Below are 20,078 nucleotides of genomic sequence, written 5' to 3' on the forward strand. Positions count from 1 at the left end.
TAATTGAAGGAAAAAGTTAGTAATGAGATCACAATATGATGTCGAATGCATCCAACACAAAGTATTCCCGTCAAATGCGAAAAGTGTTTAAATTCCTACAAGTCTAACAATCTATCAAGTTATTTAATACAGACTCCAGGGAAAAGTTTTAAGGTAGGGAACCAACTCTAAAAGTTTTATGTGTAAGTACTAAAAATAAGTTTACACAAGTAAATGTTCATATTTCCTGTAAGGTCGCTCGAATATCTTTGTGTTCTTGTTTTTGTCTTCCTTAAACTAAATGCCTGATACCTATAAGACGGGTACACCAACGGTAAGCCGCAATTTGGGTACCTTTACCTATCACGCGCACCCAGATAAGCCCGAACAAGATCATACGGGAACCAACTTTAGGAAACAAGAGTTTCTACGATCAAAGGGGAAATATGAGCTTTCAATTATTTTCTCTTACACCGGTCGGCTGATTCATAATGGCCTATCTATAGTTTTTATCTTATTATCTTTGATTGTCTATATGAGTTTTTTCCCCAGATAATTAGTCGGGGCTGAATGAATACAACATACCAAGAGCTAACAACATACCAAGAGCCAACAACATACCAAGAGCTAACAACAACATATTGTTCGTGTACCAAAGCGATTTCCTTCATGTGGGGATGATGTTCTAAGTTACGACCTCGCGGGATGTGATAAAGGTTCCTTATCGCGTCCCTCAGTGCCTGGGGGCTACGACGCCTCCCACTTACACCGGACCTAGGGCTGACCCCATTAAGATCCCTAATTAGTGATAAAGTCATCCTACCCTGATCGGAGGAGGAAGCGAGTAACACTAAGCATGTTAGGTTGTCATTATCTTCTCGGTATTGAGTTCCTAAGAAGTCTCAGTGATTTCATTTACATTCTTTTTGTTTTTTACTAACAAAAGAATCTTTCTATTTACAAGCACAGGTTACAGAAGAAATCCTAAGCGAGCTCGCTATTCTCCAACTAGCCACCGCTGTGGTTCAGAGTACTACTTAGAGCTATGACCTTTTGTGCTGCTGGTGTCCCATCATATTTTCTATTTGGGATCGCTTTCGTCGCATGCGGGGGCTGTTGGTAAGAAATACTAGGAGAGCTAGTGCACTACACCAACAAACAAGCTAAGTTTCCAAATATCATCATGATCTTTTACCAGAAAAAGGAGGAAATAATCTCTTCATCACCACGTAGAACTTTCGTTGTGATAGTCCAACTTTCAAACTCGGCCATCGACCAATCTTTTCCTTCCTGTCCTTTTGCAAGGACATGATGATATTTTCGATCTGATCAGAAAATATACTCAGATGAAACACCTTTTTAGTACTCGCTTGAGAACCTAGAGGCGTTCAGAACCCCAAATACATAGTATGAGAACCCAGATAACCTAGCTTGATGCTTCATCCTAATATGGGACTCGAGTCCTACTCGATGATATGGTCGAACGAAAAGTTTATCTTTGTTGACCATATATTTGACTCATCGAATCATCATTTCACGTACTGATGAAGGGCTTGACGATGAATAATAGATATTTACTATATCCATGCACCCTAAGATTTCCTACAATTCTCAAGACATATCTTTATCTCTAAGAAAAAGATCCCTAGATGAATGCAAACTACATGTAGGCACCCAAAACATCTCATTATCAGAAAGATTTATCTCCAAAAATAGAAAAAAGAAATCTAGATAACATACGATAGCCTCATATATATACAAAGCTAAAGGGTCATACGGTGGACACACCCAAACATAGACACAAGCCATGAGAGACAAGTTGAATCAGAACCAACAGCAGGCGAGCAAGAAAATCACAAACTAGATTTAGATGAATACAAGACAAATAATACATAGGGTTATTATACTTTCGGAGGTTCGAACCTATATGAAAACCCCTATATATTTTTCTACAGTCCATCTACTCAAAATATCTTCTATTTTTTTAACAAATTTATTAGATCAGTGATTTACAAATCACCGACACAAATTTCACGAAACACTACTACCCATATATCTTTCAAAGCTAGCCCGTGCAGATGCACAGTTTGATGGGCTAATGTGTCAAACTCACCGGTTTTACTGGGTTTTGCCAGGAAATAGCAAGGTCGAAATAAGTTGTTGGCCAAACTATGATTAACTCTGTGTAATCAGCTAGAAGAAAAGGTTTTGGCCACCTAATATCTTCTGTCACTGTAAGACCGTGGCTAATATCTTCTCAATATGTTATCATATATCTCAGCCCTAAAATAAAGTCATGCTACTATCTCAAAGTGAGGTATGAAAGAACACGTAATACGTACCAACGCATGGTAATATTCAGTTGTTGGTTGGACGGGACCGAGCTGTCAAGCTCATATGCAGATTGGAGTCCTAGTGGCGTCGCCGCGACCACTTGTCTCTCGTAGAGACGTCCCGTTGATACGTGCTACGCCACCGTGGTACTTGAGTCGACAGTCGAGATTTTTCTTAAAAGTAATGTGAATAATATCCCTTTGTAGATCCTGTGAATGCCGAGCTTACATGTATTATCAATATTATTAAAAGAGTGATCCGTGCCCTCTCCTTACTACTGATTCAAAAATAATTGATAGTGATAATACCGATTTAAAAATAATTGACGATGATAATACCAATTCAAAAATAACAGATATTATAATATATCACTACCAGTTCAAAAGATCTAGTCGCACATAAATTGACCCAGCAAGAACCGACAATAATAGTGATTAACTCTATCGATTATTAACATGAACCGATAATGATATTCAAATTATCACTATTGATTCATAACATAAATTGGTAGTAATATTAGCTTATAAAAAACATATTTTTTTATAACTGATAACTATATAGTTATCACTATCGGTTGTGTTTACGAACCGATAATGATATTTAAAAATCCATACATCCTCATGCGCGCGACTGCTCGGCTTCACACGCCCGGTTGCTCGGCTTCTCCTGGTGACTTTAAATGTTACTCACTCTTGTAGTTTCGCTCGCTTGCTCTATCACTCTCGCATGCTCTCTCTCACTCACTCTCGCCTATTACCGCTTTTCACTGTCGCCTCCACCGTCGCGCAATCTATGGATCTGAGGATGCCTCCACCGCCTTCTATGATTTTCGTTCGTGGGTTGAGTATCATCTCGGCCGTGAGTAGCTAGCTAGCTTAGGGTTAGTTGACCTGCGTGTTAGTGTTTTTGCGCACGGTTTAGGATTTTGCGTGTTGTCGTATGTATGATAGCAACTTTTAGGGTAATTAGTGTAATATGAACTCTATTAATATGATAATTAGTAATACTAATCTCATTTAAGTTCATTATTAAAGTTCATTTTTAAAAAAATATTGTATTATTGTCAGTTTGTAGTTAAAATCGGTAGCGGTACTGTATAAATTGAGTAGAGGAAGATTCAGAACGGATAGTGATATCTTTTGATCCGACGGAGATAATATTTTATATAGTTGTGTATCCTGGCGTGCAGTACCCTGGTTAGCAACTGGCGAAGCATGTCATGTCACCTTTTTTGAAAAAGAGGGACTACTTGGTGACAATAAGCTTTGCACTGTCGCCATATACACATTATGTTTATTTTCTCAAGATTGAAGGTAAATCAAGGTAATGTCAGAGAACATGTTTTGACTATTAAGTCAGAGTATGTTTGGTTCTCCGAACCAGATTTAGCAGCGTTGTGTTGTATAAGTATATTGGGGAAGTAGGTTGAGCGGAAATATATTTATTAAAAATAAAAGTATTTTACTGATTGTATTTGTCTGGATAGATTTAACTGAGTTTTTTTATTGAGTCTAAAGTCGTATGAATAGAGACAATAACTGAGATTATAATTGGTTATTTACATAAAAATGATTTTGTGATACTGACAAGTTGATCTAACTGTATGAGTGGATACAGAGCCTATATTCGTCAGACTAGGATGCGGAATGAAGTTTGATTGGATCAAAATGAGACAATATATTTACACCTATCGAACCAAATCGTAATAATAGATGTAGGTAACTAGATCTTATATTGAGATTCTATGTATCTGCGGGGTCACGGGAAACCAAACGTACCCTCAGTGATCTAATTATGTGTGCTGCTTAAGCAATATAGAAATTAATGCAAGCCAATAAGAAAATGAATGCAATCCATAAGAAAAAAAATTCAAGATGATAAGGTGGTTTTTTTGGAACTGATGGATACGTCAAGAAGCACCGACGTGTACTGCAAGAACGCTGAACTGCACGAGACAGATCGCACTCACGTAGGGCTAGTGCCAGCCAGCCACACTCAAAAGCGATGTCTTCCTCACAAATTGTCCAAAAGGCGAGATCCATCCCCTGCAAATTATATAAGATCGGCAAAAGTAACCCAAAACGTATTTGTCTGTCAGCACTCGACACATCACTCCTTTCCTGCAGAATACTCGCGGCACAGTACAAACACAATAAATTAATCCTACAGTTCTAAACTAGTGGCAGAGCAAAAAGCATTACGTAGGCTAAGTAACTATTGAAATGCCTATAAATCGTGCCTACCTTAGGGCTCGTTTAGCACCTGTGTAATAGAATCCGAGGGAGAACCACATCACTAGGTGATGCTTTCTAAGACCGTCAAATTGCTATTGGGCCATGTGTGAGGTGGTCGCCAGAGTACTATGAGTTGTTTCTGAATATTTGTCGGAGGAATCAATTGATCCCCCACTACAATCGTAGTCAAACACGATCTGGTTAGATATTGTATCATGAAACTAATTATTCTTTTAGGTAAAAACTGTTAGTGCAATAGGTAAAAAGATATCCCACTAGACGGGTTCTATGCTATTAAATGTCATTTAGCGGTTAGTTTCCTCGAGACTATAGCTTCACCTCACAAACAGGGTAGGACTTAGTTGACCAACCCTCTGTTTGAGGATAAAACCTAGTTACAGGACATGTACTCACCTAACTAGTTAAATCATATTAAATATAATTTATTAAATTTTTTCTTTCTTTAGACATCTCCTTTCAGTGAGCATATTTGTAGATAGGTGTAAAGTTCGAGTGATTCTTCCTATAGCATTTAACGCTACGGGATAGCCTCACAGATGAATGTAACAATGCTCGACAGACATGATAGGGTTTGCAGGACGACTAGAGCAGGATAGACATGCATACCCCGAAATAATGACCAAGGAGTAGTTGTCTCCGTCAAGAGAGGTCTACTGCATAGTTTGGTATGATCCGTTTGTATGTACTTATTTTTTCTGTATTATATAAAAGGGGAGGATTCGGTTTGTAGAAGTATATTTTGTAACAAGTTCATCTAATATATAAGAAAATACACAAGACGTAGGACTATTATCCCACGAAAGATCTGAATCTGAATAACCCTTATATTCTTGTGTCTATCCGATCAAAAAAAAAACATCAATCAACACGTGCGTCATCTGTCACACCTGAATTCATTATCAGAAATCATCCCGACAAAAACCAAACAAAAAGTTTTTACTATTAGTAATAGTGTAAAACAAGAAGGAAAAGACTACCCGCAAATAAGTAACATGCTCTAAGAAGAGAGGCACTGCACAAATGGTAGAGCTGCATTTCACATTTTAGAAGACAAAAGCAAGCATTCTCAGAATAAACTGAAGTGTGGCACAACACAAGTTTGCATTTCTGAAGTACACAAGGAAGAAAGAAAATACTATACATTCCTCTGTATGTTTCAAATACTAATCTTCCAATGAGATCAAGAACTTGTCACCAAACCCATAAATCCAGAAAAGAAGGCAGCAATAAATGAGTTGTAGCTATTGACAAACTCTACACCATGATCCTTAGGAAAAAGAGAAGGTTGTAAACAAAATTTCTATAAAGTATTTGTGTGTATGCTTCTATCCACTAGGGCACAAGAGCTAGGAATCAAAATTTCTATAAACCACACATTTCTAAATTGAAACAACAAATTTCGAAATTTGAAACCACAGCACCAACAACCGATGGATAATTTATAACCATAGCTGTAATATAGATGTATAACTATAATTTGCATGGAGGAAACACAGGTCAATTGAATAATGTAGAGGTAGCAAAAGATCGTGACCCCATCCCCGACTTGATTGCTTATAACAACGGCAGGTACATATTCATGGCTCATGTGTCATGTGTTCAGATGAGCTAGTGCTTCTGCTACTGCTACAACAATGTAATGCTAGTGGTTCAATTCATGTAATGTTCATCATGGCCGGAGCAAAATTGGAGTAATGCTAGTGGTTCAATTCAAGTTGAGTTATACTAGTTGTTCTACACAGAGTGCAGCTTGCAATTAACTTCGAATATGGAGCAGTATGTACAAATTTTATCTCAACTGGTCATTGCATCCATAATCCACTCCTAATCCAGTACCGAGCAACCAAACCAAAGCATCTCGGTCAATGGTAATAGAGAGAAAGAACCACATATTAAACAAGCTGGTATCCGCAGATCAGGCACTGACAAAACTGCCTGTCTTCCTCGACAGCTTTAGACGAATGATCAGCATAAATTGGCAGCACAAGAAAGCTCGTCGAGGATGTGCTTGCTGGTTGAGGTGACACGATGGACGATGAGGATTGATCTGTCTCGACGTGGAGAACGGCATGTGCTGTCTTCTCGCCTCTGCTTTTATTCTCATCGCCATTTTCTCAGTGATCTTGTCAAATGTCAATATATTGGCCTGTAATGATACTCGACTTTTTTACTTCTTGTTGGGTGTTGTGAGTGGTGGTGATCATTGCGATTGTGGAAATGGTGGTGGCGTTTCAGATGGGACATGCATGTCCCTGGCTTCTTTCAGTCAAGCTGCTGCCTGCTGGTTTGTGCTGCCGCTACTTGCAGCGCCTTCAGAGATCCATCACATACAGGTGACATCTGTAATGAATATCACGCATTTTTAGTAGCATTCTGTAGTAGTGATGCTACTCGAATTATATATGTCTCTTTTGTCCTTAAAAAAATTATATGTCTCTTTTCGAGCGTACTTGATGATATGCACACGTTGTAAATTGTTACGGTCTTGCACTAGCATTCCACAAGCAAACAGTGCAAAAGTTACTATTAGAATAACAGAGAATCTAGATGGAGTGATGATATAATCGGTTGATAGGTCATGACTTGCGAGCAGGTACAATCAAGGTATATACAAATGACATTTTTAAGATTAGATTGGATATTATTGTACTTGGGAATAGAAAATGTACGATCAAGCTATGTCGTTTTGAAGAGGACAGCTTCATGGAGCGTGTTCCGGGAGTAATTGGCGTTTCTGTATGAGCTTAGGTGACCAAACCTAGCTGATTGCTGACAAATCATAGTAACACTACTGCCTTGTACAGATCAGCGGTAGTTAATTAGCTCTCAACTGCTAATTCGCCTGCCCATGTTTGAATACGACAGTTGTTAGAAATTCATGATATCTCAATGTCTGTCCACGTTACATGGTTTTGGCGGCATTCGAATGTTTGGGTGAAAAATGCCAAGAGGAACAGGTCGGTTCGAGAGTTCCTCGCGTTGCTCTGCATGCACGCATCAACCAGTCTGGACTCTGGAGACGCACACATCATGAGGTAGAAACCAGGGAACACTCAGCACGAAGTCTTCACGCGGCATGTGCAGCTGCTTCTGCAGACGCGGACAGTCCAGATCTCTGAACGAGGCTCAACACGGCTTAACGTGTTGGTTCAACAAACCAAGATAAACTAATGGTCGAGATTCAAGCCTCATCGGCTTAGCGATTAATTCGGCCACGGTCCTCAATTTAAAGTGCGCTTGGCAGAGCTCTCAAATCAATTCACATAATAGAAATAATAGAAGCTTTGTTAAATAATAGTTTGCATATTTAAACTTTTAAAGTGATTTCGCGAGAATAATCCTCTAAAATAAACTTAGATACTTAAAGCTGAAAAAATCAACTTATCTTGATTCACAGAACCACTTTCTTAATAAGATTTAGCTTAGAGAAATACTATAAAATCATTTTCAACTATAGAATCATTTTTTATAGATAATCACCCCTCCAAATAATTTAGATGGGCAAACTCTACCTAATAGGCCCATATTCAAATAGCCTACTACCGAATCAAGAGAGGAAGAAAGTAGAACAGCGCTCACAGCGATTAATAACTGAATATTCTGCAGCTGGGAATTGCTACAAGCCTACACACGATGAACATCACAAGCTACTCTGACCCCCTTCTGAATTATTGCGAGAATAAAGTAAAGAATTGTCGTGCTACCAGAATTCAGTGGTTGAAGTGAAGGTTGGTGTCAGGAACAAGGGACTTGTCTCCTTTGACTGCCTCACTCAGATAGCCAAGGACCGTCTTCTGTGTGATTATTGTTAGCCACGGACTACTGTACTAAATCTGTTTTACTGGAAACGCTGATCAAAACTGCTACGCTTGCAGAGCGAACTTCCTTCTGCCTGCTTTTACAGTGGCCGGACGCTAGGCCGGCACATTGCTGGAGTTCAGGGCATTCATGAGTCGGTTATGTTGAATCGCTGCATAAATACCTCAAACCATGGATTCTTTAGAAATTCGTGACACAAGTTCAAGTGCAGTCAGTTACGGCTCTAGACCACTGAGTAGAGTCTCTCTTTTTTTCCTCTTCTCGTTTTTCATGCCTAAAAATTGAGAGAGGGAGAGAGCCTAGGCTCCAGATGCGCTGAAGGATAGGGGAGTTGAGCCCCCTCCCTCCCCACTGTAGATCCAAAAATCCTTTTTCACGCACACATGTTGTTCTACTCACACCGTCTTTCTGACAGGCCTTTTTTATTTTTAGATTTTTTTAAAAAACTTTTTTGAATATTTTTTTCTTAAAATTTTTCTCGTTAATTTTTTCGAAAAATTTATTTAGAAAACTTATTAAAAAACTTATCTTATAACTTGTTTCGATAATTTTTTGAAAAACTTTTAAAAAAGAAAAGTTGTGGAGGAAAAAACTTTCTAAAAATAAAAAGTTATGAATTATAGTGCTGAGACGTGTGCACCAAATAGCACGGTCTCTGTTAGATCCGCCCCCCTGTGCAGCGGTCAGAACATGTAGATCGGTCTTTCTAACTCTTAAGAAAAGTCAAAGAGCCAACTCTATTTTTTTCCCCGAAAATCGAGTCCTCGAGCCAACCCTTCTTTAACTCTGAGGTGGCGTTTGGATGGAATTTAGGAAAGGGAAAAGGAAATAAGGTGGAATAAAAATAGTTGGGTATGGGATAGGTACATAGTATTTAAATCTAATATCTTGTTTGATATGAGATGAGTTTAGAATAGAAAAGTTTAGTTAATATGATGAAAATACCCTTTTAAGATAAAGAGGTAGCTAATAAAAAACAGCATAATAAAGGATATATATGTAATTTTAGATGCTCTCCATCTCTATCCAACCATAACCTACCTTTTACACTGGGTATGAAAATGTGGGAAAAAAACTTCTATATCCCTAACTCAAACATCTATTTTTCCCCTAACCCTATATCCAAACAATGAAAAACTCTCATCCCATCTCCTATTTCTCATTCCCACCTCCTATTTCAAGAATCCAAACGCCACATGAAGGAAAAGAAAAGGGATATCTGCATATCAGCGGAAGCTTCTATTTTTCTGTTTTCTCCAAAATTCAGAATAGACGGCTCTCAGCCTAATGCCATCAGATCGTCGTTGCTTCAAGGCTCAAGCCATCGCGTTTCCACGCCAGCCTGAGCCTCTCCACGCGACTACGACCATGATTCGAGCCCAAGAGCGAACATGTACACATGTTTACGCAAAAGAAACGTATCTGCCTGCCGTGGAACGAATCCATCGACGCATCGCACTCCCCGAGCGTTCCATCGGAGTCGACGACGGCGACGGGAGATCGAGATCGGAGCCGACGGCGACGGGAGATTGGATGGGGTGGGTGGTCCAAGCGAATGGGACAGCGCAGAGGGTAAGCAACAATACCGGCGTGGTGCGTTTCGGGGGCACCCCACCGCACTGATCGGTGACGCCTGGCAGTCATGGGCGGACCCAGCGTAGCCTAGCGACGACACAAACATCCGTTCAAATTCTTGTTTTTAGTAGATTTTAGTGAATTTAGACATTTTTTTACTAAAGTTGTAAATGTCTAGTCACCAGTAGGCTCCTGTTTAAATTTTGGGTGGGTCCGCTCCTGCTGGCAGTTTGAGGTATGTTTGTTTAGCTTTAAATTGTGTGATTTGTTTGTTTTAGTTGTGGATGGTGAAGAATAATCTGTAGATTATAGATTGTAAAAAGCTAAATTATAAAAGCTGGATTGTACAATATATAGAAGATGTTAGAAAATAAATTGCTAGATTGTTATAATCTAGGGACTGAATTATATAATCTAATTTTTACAATCCAATCTATTTCTTTTCACTTGTAAATTAGGATCACAATTTGTAATCTATAAATTAAAATAAATAGACCTCTATTCCTATCAGATTATGGAATTTTACAGTATAACTTAACTCGTAGATGATGAGAATCAGTTTTTATATTATAATTGTTTGTTTTTATTTTAGAGCCTAGAATTCATAATTAGAATAAAAATAAACAGGACTAAGACTGAGTTGATTTTATACGTGTTGCTTCTGCATGTCTTGGAAAAAGGTTTGGGTCTACATTTTCCCTCTTTCTTTCCTTCTCAGGCCATGTTGATCATCGCACGGCGGGGAGCACACAAGTGAAGTCCCATGGAAGCTACTAGTGTTTTCTCCCCTTGAAAAGATTTCCTCCGAACCTCTCTTCGCAATTTTGCCTGGATTATTGGCAAAGACGAAAGAAGACTAGCGAGCATGCAAACCTTCTTGGTATTTGAGCCATGGGCCGTAGCCCATACAGAATGATGGCCTAAAATTGCAGCAAAACATAAAACAGGCCATATGGTCATAGAATTGCAGTGCCACATTTTTGCAGAGACACAAAGATTTCAACCACTACAAACTATGCTAATTCGTGCCATTCTTCACGAAAAAAAAAGAATTATCGTGTCATTCATTTCGTATTGTTTGAATGTATAACTGTAATAAAGAAGAAATAAATACATGCAAACTTTTTAGCGGATATATCTATGCGCCAATGAATCGCAAAGAATAGAAATGATGAATAATTGAGTTAAAAAACGTGGACGTGAAGCGACTCTCCATCATCAGAGCTATAATGTGGCCTACGTGGCACGAACTCATCATTGGCAGGTTGCTTCCTCCTACTGGAGAGATCAACCTCCAAACCTTTTTTGTTTAAAAGGGCTTTAATTTTTGCCACTATCCCGATTTTCATTAGAGGGCATACGAAGACTGATTCTATCTTCAAGCACAGTCGACAAAAGTGCGAGAGCTAGGGATCAAACCCCCGACTCGTTGGTTCGCTCTCCTTGAACTTACAATTGTACAAATGTCAACGTTAGCATCAAGTTTGTTGTCCATGAAAAGCATTAAACCTCAACAAATATTCAAGAAGCACCATCTCCCACCAAACAATCATATTCATAAAATAAGCAACCAATGCAAAGTGAATCATATGATTAGGAAATGCCACATGTAGTTCCTCGAAGATCACCAAATGTAACAAGTAGTTTCTCTCATGATAGTATTTACTCTCACATGAGGTGGAAACATTTTTGGAAGAGAAATGCATGGCAGGCAACAGGAACTGGAGACTTGGAAACTGATTGATCACTTAGAAACTGGACGATATAGAGTATAGACATGACTATTTGCATATCAATCCAGAACTTCATAACTACTATGCAGTGATGCCGATATTCTAAACTCGGAAGGATTTGGTGTCGATTCCAGTAGCAAATGTGTGTCGATTCCAGTAGCAAATGTGGCCATCACAATGGGAAAAAAAAATGCAATAATGAAGCTCTGCAAAAGCCTAGTCTTGAAAAATTGAGGTTGCAAGCAGATGAAGGAAATGAGACGAGAAAACGGTGGTTGCCCAATTTCTACAGACATTTACGGCCTAACAAAGTATCAAGGGAATAAAAGGGTATATGAAGACAACAGGCTGGTCTCCGTAAGCGTAAAGCAGGGGTACTTTCTAATTTCATTTTCATTTTGTTCATGCTTGTGCGTTTCTTCCTTATTGACATAAGCATGAAATGAACACCATACAACCTAAGCCATAGAAGGCTATGCTAAGCAGAGCAAAAAAAAAAAGAAAGAAAAAAAAAAGAAAAAAGAAATATCAGGCCAAAATGCTCTGCAATACGGTAAAATGGAACGAGATCCAGCTTTTTGCATAGAACCCCCTGTAATCCTCTGCACTGTTTCCCCCTTCCCCTCCGGCGACGGCCACAGCCGCGCTCGTCGCGGCGGGTGGACTCCGGCTCTCCCCTCTCTCTTCCCCGCCGGATCTCCTTCCGTCTCTCCGCCGCCGCTGTGTCCCTCCTCCCACGCCTCTCACCCTGTCCACCTCGTCACTCGCTGGGCCTACGCGGCCTCGTTCTCCAATTTCGGCGCTGGTGGCTGGCGTGCCTTCAGGTGGCGAAGCGGTGGTCCGGCTCCGAGCCAAGAAAAGATCCTCTTCAGCCGTACGCTGCCACCGAGGAGGGAGGAGAAGTGGAGGCCAGAAACTCCTTGTCCACGGTTGCGGCGGCCGCCGATGCGGATGGTTGTCCGCCAGTGCACTCTCGATCGAGGAGTACTTCGTCAGGGCAGCCGTGAGCTATCAGCATCGTCGTAGACTTTGACTTCAAATCAAGGGAAAAATGCAAAAACTCCGATTTTGATTTTCCCTGAGAAGTTATTTTGTTAAAAAAAATTACATCAAAAGTTTAACTTTATTGCAAAAAACTCCTAAAAATTAAAAAAAAAATTCTAAAAAAATAGAGACAATTCTAAAACCTTCTATGATTTTTTTTTTCAAAAATAATATCCTTTGCATCATATCTTATAAAGAGAAAGTTTAGAAAAAAAGAAAAATATGCAGCCCAAAAATAACCGTTGGCTGTACACTACAAGTAGGACACCAATGCACTGGAGAGTGGAGATGGAGTCAATGGAAGGGAAAGGCCATGGTTGACGCTGGAGCGGCTTTAGGCTCGCACAGCCGCACAGGCATGCCCATAGATTTGCAGTGCAGAATTTTCACAGATACACAAAATACATGAATTTCCATTCTTTTCGTATGGTTTGACTGTATAACTGTAAAAATTAAAGAATGAAAATTACATGTGGACTTTTTCAGCCGGATATATATCTTCTGTGCACGAATGAATCGTCGAGTTAGAAAAATGTGGACGTGAAGCGTTCTCTACCATCAGGACTATACTGTGGACCTACGTGGCACGAGCTCCGCATCATTGGCAGGTTGCTTCCTCAACACGACCGGAGATATCAATCTCCAAACTGCAAAGGTACGGACGTCAGTTTTAGCATCATGTTAGGCTGTGTTTGTTTGCTGCTTCTGAAACTGCTTCTGCTACTGGCAGAAGTCAGAAGCCAGAATAAACGAGGTTCTGGAGAAGTGGCTTCTGGAGAAGTCAGAAGCCTGTTTCTGAGAAAAATGAACTAAAGCTGAGAAGCTCGCTGAGATGTGCTTCTCTGAGAAGCTATGTGCTGAGAAGCCAAAAATTTATTGTAGAAGCCAACAACCTATTTCCAAAAGCAGCTTTTCAGAAAAGCCAAAAACACTGCTTTTCAGAGAAGCTTAAAAGCAGAAGCTCAAACAAACACGGCCTTAGTTGTCCATAAAAAGCATCAAATATCAATAATAAGCAATGATTGCGAAGTGCTTTTTTTTAGCGAAAACAATGAATGCAAAGTGTAGCAGATGTCACAAGTAGTTTCTCCAAGATTATCAAACAAAAGAAGTACAGTTTCGAAAACAAAAACATTCTTCCGTATATCCTCTTACATGAGGAAGGGTGTGGATGACTCCAAGTTCGAATACTATTCTACACGAATTTAGATGCATATTTCTTTTTATTTATAATGTCATCTAGTTACTCTTAGATCGGTTAAGTTTTTTTTAACTCTTAGATGAGGAAGAAAGAAAAAATTGAAAACAGAACCGCATGACAAGCAACAGGAATTGGCGACTTACTGTATATGCTAGCCGCGAACCACTCGTTGATGATCTTCACCCATGTACTGGCCCATCCAACATCTATGCTCCACCTGATTACGAAATGTAGGATTTGAGACTGTGAAAGGGTGTTACTGAATGCATCTTCTACTCTAGCAAGGATTAGGTGGCTACTGACTATCATGCAGTGTGCCACTGATGACAAGAATGGCATTCTGTTGAAATTCCAGAAATGATTATGCATGCAATCACTTCAAATCATATGGATTGTTGCCTAAGCAGCTATCTATTTGCACTATGTTAGGATGTCTTACTTTCTTGTTGGATGGTTCAGCTCCCAGCTAATGAACAACATTGCAAAATACATAGCTCCCATTGCAAACACAAAGTGGAATATCTCGTAGCTGTAGGGGGTGTCCTCTTCCAATTGGACTTCATCATTCCGAAACTGAAACATTATTGTTATTTTGGAGAAATCGCTGATAGGCAATAATAATTAACGAAGATATGTAATATAAAGGAAAATAAGAATACACAGAAGGAACTGTGGTTTAACAAAAAAATGTGCATTATCATTTACATGCCCTGTGAGAGGGCTTGATTATTTATCATTAACTACTTATTGTTATTGTGATGCTTCCAAGTTTATTTACTAACACTATCCTTGAAGATGAATTTATTTTACAGTCTTACGGATGAAAGGATGTGTGCAACTACTGATAGTCCCCGTTAAAAAACTGGATGACATAGAGAGGACCATTTGCATATCAATTCAGAACTCCTTAACTGCTATGTGGTATCAGGAAACTGAAATGGCACATATCATAGAGAAAAGTTGAGATTCTTAACTTACCTGGAAGGATTTGGTGTCAATTCCAGTAGAAAATGTGGCCAGCACAATGGAACAAATTGCAATAATGAAGCTCTGCAAAATCACAAAGTAGTCATAACACTGAGATTGCATTTACTAGCTCGAACCTTGAACTGCTTGCACTAAGATGAGAAATGAGTATGTTTCCCAGCTGGGCTGCAAGCAGACAAAGGAAACGAGAAAGAAAAATGGTGTGCTCAAATTGCAACAGACATTTACAACCTAGGAAGGGAATATGAAGGCATTTGAAGAAAACAGGTTGGTTTCTGCAAGCTTGGGGAAACACTAATGTGAATCAGACCTGAGAGACTAGACTGAATCCTAGAAAAACCAAGAGCCAAAGCAGACGGTGTCTTTATCCTAAATGGTGAATAGTTAGGATGTATCTGATGATAGCCTTGTGCATTTGAAACCCTTGCACATCTTTCAGTGTTTTCCTATTCAAGCATGTGGCTTTTCTTTTTTATTTGACACAAGCAAATCCTTTGAAATAAATGGCAAATCTCCTGACCATTTTTCCGATAACAGAAGGCCTAGACAACTAGGATGACTGGGATGAACTAGACAACTGGTCAGACTCAACCACAAGCAACAGGAACATGGTAGACTGATAATTTTGATGGCACGATAACTAAAAAGAATTCTGAACTTTTACCTACCACAACAGTAGCCCAATCACAAGCAACAGGAACATGGTATGACTGGGATGAACTAGACAACTAGTCAAACTCAACCACAAGCAACAGGAACATGGTAGACTGATAATGTCCATGGCACGACAACTGAAAAGAACTCTGAACTTTTACTTACCACAATAGTAGCCCAATCACCATCTTTGGCAATTTTCATTTGAGAGTGGCATTTCCCGGTTTGCGGTTCACTGCGGTGTGCAAACATGAAATGAACATCACACGAACTAAACCAGAAAGCTATGCTACGCGGAGCAGTAAAATGAAAAGAAATATTATTCTGAAATGCTCTGCAGTGTGGAAGTGGGAACTTATCCAGGTGATGTTAACTATGACAGGATAAGATAGTACCTGTGGAGTGCAGACCAACAAAGAAAGACGAGATATGAGCCCATGATCCCAGAAGATAGAAGACCCTCGTTAACCTTCTCGGCAAACAAAGATAAATTCAAATCATACAGCTTATATATCTCAAGCAATGTCAGGTACAAATGCACCATCAAACATTTTCATATCACGATATCCTTCAAACACTTCATTTGCAGCACTAAGAGACTAGCACACTTTTACTTGTTAGTTGATTTAAGTGGTCAGATGCACTAAGAGACTATCTTGATATAAGTGCTCGTATGCAGGAGTTGAAATATCAGGGTTGTATTTTGATGCTCCTACCCAGAAGCTTACACTGGTTTCTTCAATTCGACAAGAGATGCTTCAGACACCATTTTCACCTAGTCTGAAGCGCTATAAATGGCATCTGCACTTGTTGCAAGTTCTAGTATTTCAGGGTGGTCAGAGAATCAAACAGCGACCATCCCCAGCTGCCCCACTCCGGCCTTCTCTGGTGGTGCATTACTTATTCTTCAACTAAGGAAGTTAAGGCCTGGGGCTGTAGCATCCTTGTTACCTTTGAATGCAGTGACATTGCCATCATTATCTTCACCAAGATTGCTGTCCATGTAATCGTAAAGATGTTGAACGCGCAAGATGAGCTTGGAACATACAAAACATACAGTACAGCAATTCCAGAAAATGAAGCAATGAAGGAGATGGTTGACAAGAATAACCCAAACAAGCCACTGAAAATCAAACAAGGTTATCAGTGTCATGACAGATCTAGTTTGAAGACCTAAAGTAATCAGAAGTTTTAGACCACAAGGTCCTCAACTAACTAAATCATTTGTTACCATTGATTTGATCCAGGATCTGGCATCCAACGTTTATTGCACCATGATATGAAGTGGAGCATGCTTATGAGCTGGAGAAGGAGAAATATCCTGGAGGGATGATGAAGCAGAAGTAACATGTTAATTACTGACCTGCAATTCAAGTATTCGACTCAAGTTCAACAGTAGAAACTTGGAAAACAGTGCACAAGTGTTTCAGAGGGACACAGATCCTCTGCATTAATGATGATTAATCAGGTACTGTAGCTTTACTGTAGCGAGTGATCCAATTCATCCACCTCTAAATCAAGGGCTGTGGAGTGCTCCTAATGCACTCCACTGTAGCTCTCTGCAGTTGCCAGTGGCAACTGCAGAGGATCCGTTTCCGTTTCAGAGTGCAGCCAGGCTGAGCTCGGGTGTAGCTACATCCCTTTTGAAAAGTGCACAAAAAGTACACTTCTAAAATTTGTAGAAAATACATACATATAAGTCATGGACAGCTAAGAAAAGAAAAAAAGTAGTGCACTAAGGCCAGGAAACATCTCAAATCACAGCACAGTTAGGAGGATTATTTAAATTACCCGGCACCCAGTCGGGCGATTTCACCTGCAGAGGAAATGGAATAGTTCACTTTCAGCGCTAAATTTAAGAATGTTTACACTTGGGGAAAATTTATTAGAATTACTGCATATTGAATTCAATTTTCAGAAAAAAAAAATAGTAGGGTGAAGTATTTAACCATTTTTTTGCAATCTATAATTGCTGCACATTCACTAATGCCATCATATCTTGCACTATCTGTACCAACTACATTGTGGCAGACCATCCAGTGACCTGAGCACCTTATGGATGATCATCAGGTGGGAGAAAAAAACTAACCATAAAGTTGGACGAAGGTGTTCGGGATGATAAATGGGATGCCAATCGACACGACATACACAAGAGACTTCAGAATCCAACATCCAGAATGCCATGAATTACGAACTTCGTGGAGCTTGCGGCTCCCAAATGTTGTGGCAAACATCACACAGAAAAATATCTGGAGTTTGTGTAAGGAAGTGAACAAAAGTAACGCAGCACCTTCAATGATATCAAATGTTTAGTCTCAGAACAAAGGTCTCAATTTAGGGGCAACCTATGAACTTGATTCCTCGGTCATGATTATCCTTTTACTTTGGTTCAGAACTGTGAAACACACACTTGAAAACAGTCTAGCTGAAGGTCTAGCAAGAGATGCATTTGCAGTGCACAAACCTATACCCTGAGCACCTGATGTGAATTCCCTCGAGGAGAAACGAACAGACGCATGAGATATAACGAGTACACCCTCTGCTGCTGAAATCAAGGATACGAAGCAGCCCAAGCTCACCCGAAGCACCCCTCCAGACTGGAAGCACTTAGAGTCGCCTGCCCCGCAAACCGGCACATCTGAGGATCAGAAGAAAACAACACGTTGAGCACAAAATGTGGCCTCGAGCTGCATAATGCAGATACGAGAGCCGGATTTGGAAGGGACGAAGAGGAACCCACGGTGCAGGCCGCGGAGCGCCCTGGCCCCGTAGTCCCTGACGAACCAGGCCAGCAGGTTGGTGGCGAAGAAGATGAACCCGTACGCGTACCGCGCCCTCAGCGACTGCCGCCTCCTCGCCTCGTACGCGCCGCCGTCTCCGCACAGCTCCGCGCCTCCTGCCTTGGTCGTCATATCCCGGGTCCTGCCGTCGCCGTTGCTCCCGAGCGAAACGCTTCCTCCGGTCGGTTCAGCGCGGAGCAACCGGATTGGTCGCCGCAAGAATGCCGTACAGAATTCGGACGCGGAAGGGAAGGGGAGACGAGTAACTCACGGGCGCGCGGCGCGCGGCGCTGCTCCTGCTCGGCAGAGGTGCTCCACGGCGGTGCGGGGCGGCCGCGGGTGGGTGCTGTGCTGCCTCGTTCGCTTTGCGCCTTAAACCCGGGCACGGCGGGGACAGGTGAGTGGTGCCGCGCTGGGCCCGGCAGAGTTTGGACCGCCCGATGCGACGCTCCGACGGCTGTCCGCGACGGCCGTGGGGCCCGCAGCAACCGAGGACCGGTGCCTTCCGCAGTTCCGCTCCTAGAAGCTGCGACGCGAGAGCTGCTGCTTTTCACGCGTACCGTCCAGGCGACCGTTGGGGGTCGCGCCCCTCGCGTTTAAAGCCGAACGGCGGAGCTATGAAGCGCTGTAAGAGTATCTCCAACCGGCTCGGTTTCCTGCTCGCTATCGCTACTTATAGCGATCGATAAAAAAACTGGACTCTAACCGGCTCTCTACTTCCCTCGCTCGCTATCTGGGGCTCACCATCTTCTCCATTCGCTCGCTGCTTTTGGCGAACGGCAACGCACTCGCCATCTCTCGAAATGGACTATGACATGTGGACCGCCTCGCTCCAGAGAGCGTTCAGCTCACAACGCCACTGTAGATTTTGATTGCAGCACAAATCAAAACAATGGCCTTTTGTTGCTTAAAAATTCTAAAAAATTTTGTACGTGTTTCATAATCCATGGGTAACTTATTTTAATTAGATTCATCTAAAAAATTTATGTAGAATTTAAAATAAAATTCTAAAAAAAATTACTTTTATAACTTGTAACAATTGTTAGAGCCTCAAATAAATTCCCAAAAATCTGGATCACTAATATTCTTCTTATATTATGGATTAATTTTTAAAATTATTTCTAGTCCTAGATTATATGGTGAAAAAGTAAGTTCCTTTGTAATACCCTATTTATATGTATTTTTATTATTTTATATGATATTATTCTTTTAATTCAATTTGAATTCGAACAAAACTCAAATATATATAAAATTTAGCCATTACAAATATAGTTGTTGCAAATATTTTTTATTTATAGGATACAAATAAAATATAGTTAAGTGGAGTTTAGAGAGCGAGATTTAAAGAGTCGGTTGGAGCGCGTAGAGAAATAGAGAGAATCTTTTAGAGAGGATCTCTATATAAAGATATAAAGAGTAAAATTTAGAGAGTCGGTTGGAGATGCTCTAAGGTAGTATTTAGTTGGAGAGCGAGGTGGTATGAGATGATTTTATTCATGTATTTAGAGATAGGATGGGATGGCCCGTAATCAAATGTTTGTTTGATAGGTGGAATGGAATAGTACTATTTTAGTACTCGGGCTCACCGTCAACGTCACAATCGAAGTGGAATGACTGTGTTTGGCTTTTTTTGGAACGACTCTGTCCTGAATCTTTAAAAAATATTCCCTGATTCAAAATCATACCATCCTATTGAATTCCAACCAAACAATTAAAA

At 40.4% G+C, this 20,078-nt stretch overlaps 1 protein-coding gene and 1 long non-coding RNA gene across 6 annotated transcripts; one reads left to right on the top strand and one right to left on the bottom strand.

The window, feature by feature from the left end:
- Positions 1–13,244: 13,244 nt before the first annotated feature.
- Positions 13,245–18,639, bottom strand: LOC133889680 (uncharacterized). Of its 5 annotated transcripts, none has more exons than XM_062330134.1 (12): positions 18,322–18,639; positions 18,143–18,219; positions 17,671–17,830; positions 17,373–17,397; positions 16,813–16,902; positions 16,533–16,704; positions 15,977–16,050; positions 15,747–15,816; positions 14,919–14,990; positions 14,380–14,513; positions 14,084–14,157; positions 13,245–13,386 (listed from the first exon to the last, which is right to left on the bottom strand). In XM_062330134.1, the coding sequence occupies exons 1-12, from the start codon at positions 18,491–18,493 to the stop codon at positions 13,304–13,306; spliced, it is 1,203 nt and encodes a 400-aa protein (XP_062186118.1). In that variant the 5' UTR covers positions 18,494–18,639; the 3' UTR covers positions 13,245–13,303. The 5 variants fall into 5 exon arrangements, with proteins under 5 accessions (XP_062186118.1, XP_062186117.1, XP_062186120.1 ...); XM_062330133.1 differs by having other exon boundaries at positions 16,813–16,944; XM_062330136.1 differs by having other exon boundaries at positions 16,813–16,944; positions 18,366–18,411.
- Positions 13,257–16,481, top strand: LOC133889682 (uncharacterized). Its single transcript, XR_009903919.1, has 3 exons — positions 13,257–13,394; positions 15,964–16,110; positions 16,261–16,481. It is a non-coding gene; the product is annotated as an uncharacterized LOC133889682 (long non-coding RNA).
- Positions 18,640–20,078: the final 1,439 nt, after the last annotated feature.

This window comes from Phragmites australis, chromosome 13 (assembly GCF_958298935.1).
Source record: "Phragmites australis chromosome 13, lpPhrAust1.1, whole genome shotgun sequence".
NCBI classification, from domain to species: Eukaryota; Viridiplantae; Streptophyta; class Magnoliopsida; order Poales; family Poaceae; genus Phragmites; species Phragmites australis.

Excerpts from the sequence above, each read along its gene's own strand:
- LOC133889680 (XM_062330133.1), bottom strand. The coding sequence starts at position 18,493 with ATGACGACCAAGGCAGGAGGCGCGGAGCTGTGCGGAGACGGCGGCGCG. Across the intron at positions 16,705-16,812 it reads GATCCTGGATCAAATCAATG|TGGCTTGTTTGGGTTATTCT; the intron begins GTAACAAATGAT and ends TTTGATTTTCAG. Across the intron at positions 14,158-14,379 it reads CTGAACCATCCAACAAGAAA|GTGGAGCATAGATGTTGGAT; the intron begins GTAAGACATCCT and ends TTTCGTAATCAG.